Raw genomic sequence first — 5,633 nt, 5'->3', positions numbered from 1 at the left:
AGCAGGCAATCCACTCACCTCAGCCTCCCAAAGGCGCGGGATTACAGGCTAAGGCACCGAGCCCAGCTTATTTTGCAGGTTTTTAAACAGCATTTTAATTGTTCCCAAAAGTACATATTATCCTACAACTTCCTTTTTGTGCTCAATTTATTTTTGAGATTTATCCACAATGATGTCTACAGCTCTAATTCTTTAATTGTTAACTGCTAAGTATTCCATATATAAAATAAATATACCAAATGTATCTACCCATGTCCCTGTAATTACATATTTAAACAAGATTCTGCTATGGTTTTAACTCAAAACATATCTAATAAACTTTAATCATAATATTAGAACTTATAATTTTTTTTTTGAGTTGGAGCCTCACTCTGTCATCCAGACTAGAGTGCAGTAGCTGCTCCCGGTCACTGCAGCCTCGCCCTGCTGGGCTCCGGCAATCCTTCCGCCTCAGCCTTCCAAGTAGCTGGAACTACAGGCGTGCGCTACCATGCCCGGCTAATTTTTTTTTTTTTTTTAACTGTAGAGATGAGGTCTCGCCAAGTTGCCCAGGTGGGTCTCAAACTTGCGGGCTCAGGCAATCCACTCACCTCAGCCTCCCTAGGTGAGGGATTACAGGCTGAGCCACCGAGCCTGGCTAGAACTTATAATTTTAATAATAAAAGCACAAAACTACCCATACTAACTTTTCTTTTCTTGATGCAGGTCATTCCCGAATTGAAGTATGGAAATTTGGTAATATCGTCATTGAACACTTATACCACTGGATACGTATCTGTTCAGCTCTCATGGAGCTAACCAAAAAGCTAAATAGTGCTATTACACCTCCGTTGCCCTCCAAGACTGACAACTATATGTACGCAAAAATGCCAGGGGAAAGTTTGCAAGAAAAATGATAATGGAATTGGTACTGAATTTAGGATACTTTGGTCACATTCAGTTTTGTTAACTATAAAATATTTTCAATTGAAAAGGGTGCCATATAGACATATTCTGCTCCTAGACAATTACCTCAGCACTTTCTCAAACCAAAAGTGCTACCTAAGGATAAATTTTACCCAAAAAATATCCACCTAGGGTAGCCATAACCAAATGTATTCAAGTATGTCATAGAATATATTTCAAAGTTTCCTTTTAGTTTGAACTTTGTATATGCTGTAGAACTGCTATGGCTGATTGGGTAGTTGTTTTCATTCTTTTAAGGTTTAAAGAAGAGACAGGATTTGGGGGGGAAATGGCAGTTTTTACACTATAAGAGTACCAAACAATAAAGATTTTAAGAAATGGACTGGCAATTGCTTTTTTAATTTTTCAAAACTGATCTGAACACCGCCCTTTCTTTTTCCCCTCCCCTTGCCTTAACAACTCAAAAGTCATTTTAATAAACAGAAATTCTTATGAGAAAATGTTTGTCCATGACTCATGGAAAAAAGAAAACAGTTTTTTTTTAAATGCTAAAAGTCTTTCAAGTTCAAGAACTACAAAAAGAATTTATATTTGCTTAAGCTTGTTATTATAACAAACTTTACTGCTCTGTTGTGAGATTTCATCTTTGCAATAAGATATCTGATGACAGAGCCCATTTTTAATAAAATTTGGGGAAATTAAACTTTATTTTCTTTATTAGGTTGACAAAATGTGATGTGTTCCAAACATCTTATAATTTGAGATTGGAAGTCCCTTTTAACCTTTTCTGATAAAGTGGCAGTGTTATTAACAGTCCTCATCTCTTGGATGATTGCATGCCCAGTTTTAACCTATAAGTCTGTTTCATATTTGGAAGAGGGCGCTTTGGGACATTTGCAGCAACACTTCTAGGAAGAGTGTTCTTGAAGATATTAAATGGATAGCCACAAATCCTAATGGTTTCAGAACAAGTTTATAGAGTTTACCATGAATTACAAATGGCATTTTAGGGAGCAAGGAAGGGAAGATTTTGCAGAATACTATGTTTTTAACCAGTATCATAGGAATTAAGTTATCTAAATGGTTTCTAGCTTAATAAAAACAAATACATTTGAATGGCACTTTTAACTATTTAAAGCATTTTCACATACTAGCTTATTTGATCCTCCCAATATAATAATCTTATTTGATACTCCCAATAATCTATAAAGTAGGTAGTCCTGATAATATCTTTTTGTTTTTACAAATTATTTCTATTTTATAGATTATCTTATAAATGAGTTGTCCAGTTCACAACAGCTATTAAGAGGCAGGGTACACATGTATCCTAATTTCTGGTTTGCTGCCCCCGCCAGCACCCCAGTCTTACTAACACTTTCCAACCTGTGGCCACTGGAAACTACTTTATTTATTTATTGTGAGTCAGAGTCTCATTCTGTCCCCCAGGCTGGAGTACAGTGGCACACTCCCAGCTACCGCAACCTGGACCTGCTATGCTCAGGTGATCTTTCCGCCTCACCTTTCAAGTAGCTGGAACTAAAGGTACACGACAACACATGCAGCTATTTTTTTGATTTATTGTAGAGACTGGTCTGGCTAATTTGCCCAGGCTGGTCTCAAATCCTTGGGCTCAGGCAATTCTCTTGCCTCCACCTCTGGAAGTGCTGGGATTACAAGTGTGAGCCACTGCACTGAGCTTGGAAACTACTTTAAAAAATTAGCAACCAACAAGCCAAATTGGTTTAATTTATGTAATAAGGTTGCCAAATGTCAGGGGTTCGACCTAGGTCTGATTGCTTGCTGCACAGAAGTCCAATCACCGAGACAAAGAGTACTGGTGGGGAAGAAAGGCTATATTGTGGGTGACATCTGATAAGAGATGAGACAAGTCTCAAATCCATCTCTTCCCCTGCTCCCCACTAAAGTTAGGGGTCTATATAAAGCAGGAAATAGGGGCAAGGAAAAGGCAATAGGGAGCAGATGCATCTTACTGTTCATGCTATGATCTGGAAAGTTTCAGTTCCTTGATGCCATCCAGGAAGTCTGATGGCCTGCCTCCTGAGAAAGGAACTCAGACAAGATAAATGTCAGTCTCTTAAGCTTCAGTTCTATGGGAAAATTGGGCCAGTTCCAATAATCATTCAAGGAAAATACTATCCCTTAACACCAAGAGCTTACTTTTTTTTTTTGAGTTGGAGTCTCACTCTGTCACCCAGACTGGAGTGCAGTGGCCGCTCCCGGCCACCGCAGCCTCGACCTGCTGGGCTCCGGCGATCCTTCCGCCTCAGCCTTCCAAGTAGCTGGAACTATAGGCGCGCGCTACCATGCCCGGCTAATTTTTTGATTTACTGTAGAAATGAGGTCTCGCCAAGTTGCCCAGGCGGGTCTCAAACCCACGGGCTCAGGCAATCCATTCACCTCGGCCTCCGAAAGTGTGGGATTACAGGCTGAGCCACTAAGCTTTTTTTAGTGAAGAGGATATTACTTATACCTGACAAAAGTTTTGATATAGATGATAGATAGGTAGATAGATAGATTTTTATATAAATCCACTTATTTCACTATTAGGTTGACTTATTTACTTATATTTACATATGCTTCAGAAGCTTAGACTTAATTAATGGGTTTTGTATTGACTTTCCCCACAGCGCATAGGTAACAATGGGATGGTATAGTGGAGAGACCATCCAGACCAATTTTTTTTTTAAATCATTTTAGCTTTCCTTTATCCAGAAAAAACATAATGTTTCAAGACAATAATATTGGAATCTCAAAAAAGCTCCTATTGGCTCTAACAGCCTTATTGAAATATAATTCATATACCATACAATCTACCCACTTAAAGTACACAATTCATTGATTTTTAGTTTATTTATAGAGTTGTACCACCATTGCAACAATCAATTTTCAAGCATTTTGATGACTCCAATAAGAAATCCAATATCTATTAGCAGTCATTTCCTACTTTCCCCATCCCCGGTCCTAGGCAGCCACTAATCTTTTTTTATCTATGGATTGCCTATCTGGACATTTCATATACATGGAATTACACAATATGTGATCTTTTGTGACTGACTTCCTATTCCTTCCTAATCTAAATATGATCAAACAACCAGCTGCCCTGAATTTCAGACATCCCCAATCCTCTGACTCAGAAGAGCCTTTGTAAATAACTTAAGAATTTTCATTCTTCTCATATATAAGGCTTTATACAATGCCACTCCCACAAAGCCCCACCCCATATCATTAACTCTGTGTTCTTACTTTCCTCCTCCATAATCTTATGAAGACCTCTCTTAAATAATAAGATCAATTAATTAAATATTGCCCATGTCGTCTGTTTTCTGGCTATCAATATAGCTCATCAATGAGGAGAGGGCATTCTGAACCATCTTTGGTCTAGAATGCTGACTGGTTCTAGAACTCTTTTTTTTGCTCAAATAAACTTTGTTCGATTTTAAAATGAATAAATAAATATTGCATATTTCACTGTCTTTAAGCATGGCAATGACCCTCTTAGTGGTTAAACATGCTTGACCTCCCTCCATCTACTGCCTGAGCTTACTTAGACTGTCCTGCCCACAGACTTCACCTATGAGGTACCTTTAGATGGCCACATTTTGTTCCATGTGACTGACTTTCCAGCCACAGTTGTTTGAACTGGGATTGACCCCTTACCAAAGCGAGGTCAATTTGTAAAATGGCCTAATGTAAAAAGTACCCAAACTATGAACAAACCAACCTGGGAAACAGCAATAGGAACAGTGTCCAAAAGGATATTAGGTGTTTAGAGAGGCCCAAGTGTCATGATGGGTCTTTTTTTTTTGAGTTGGAGTCTCACTCTGTCGCCCAGACTGGAGTGCAGTGGCCGCTTCCGGCCACCGCAGCCTCGACCTGCTGGGCTCCGGTAATCCTTTCACCTCAGCCTTTCCAGTAGCTGGAACTACAGGCGCGCGCTACCACGCCTGGCTCATTTTTGGTTTATTGTAGAGATGAGGTCTCGCCAAGTTGCCCAGGCGGGTCTCGAACCTGCGGGCTCTGGCAATCCACTCACCTCAGCCTCCCAAAGTGTGGGATTACAGGCTGAGCCACCCAGCCCTGCTAATGACGGGTCTTAAGAAAGATGAATCATACTGCCTTCCCATCACTACAAGTGACCAGAAGCTGTGGGTAAAGATGTGAATAGCTGGTAGAAGAAAAGAATGGGCACGGAGAGAAGCAGAGACTGAAATGAGTGCATTTAGCCGTGTTAACATGAATATCAAAAGATTAAATGGAAGATCCATGAGTTTGGGTGCTGAGATTCCCAAAGTTGCCTTGAATCCAATTCTAGTCAACTGTTCTGTTCTGGAAGTCTTGTTTGTGAAAGTATAAGATAGTTGAATATTCCGTTGTATAACAAACAGGAGTAAGATGGTGATGGTACTATGTTTTACTGGTTTATCCTGCTTTTGACCTTATAGTATCTCCAGATAAAATTCTCAGAAGTTGGGTTCTAAAATGTTAGGAGGCTTCTCTGTGCCTTTGATTTACCACTGCAGACTCTACCAGATGATTGGCGATCTCTTCACAACACTGCATTGGACAAATCTTCCCTTCTTGCTTTGAGAAAAATCTCATGACTGCTTCATTAAAATGTCCCCAAAAGCTGGGCTCAGTGGCTCAGCCTATAATCCCACGCCTTTGGGAGGCTGAGGTGAGTGAATTGCCCGAGCCCGCTGGTTCGA

At 39.9% G+C, this 5,633-nt stretch overlaps 1 protein-coding gene across 1 annotated transcript in view; it reads left to right on the top strand.

Annotated features, from left to right (window-relative positions):
• EFCAB5 (EF-hand calcium binding domain 5) overlaps positions 1-1,227 on the top strand; it is a 195,896-nt gene extending 194,669 nt beyond the window's left edge. Inside the window, exon 25 of the mRNA XM_021713040.1 lies at positions 706-1,227. Within this exon, the coding sequence (XP_021568715.1) occupies positions 706-896 (191 nt within the window). The 3' untranslated portion in view covers positions 897-1,227. The remainder of the gene's footprint in view (positions 1-705) is intronic.
• Positions 1,228-5,633: the final 4,406 nt, after the last annotated feature.

Source organism: Carlito syrichta, unplaced genomic scaffold (genome assembly GCF_000164805.1).
Source record: "Carlito syrichta isolate Samal-C Ts95f unplaced genomic scaffold, Tarsius_syrichta-2.0.1 Scaffold304000, whole genome shotgun sequence".
In the NCBI taxonomy this organism is placed as follows: domain Eukaryota; kingdom Metazoa; phylum Chordata; class Mammalia; order Primates; family Tarsiidae; genus Carlito; species Carlito syrichta.
This window is presented reverse-complemented; position numbering and strand designations above follow the sequence as displayed.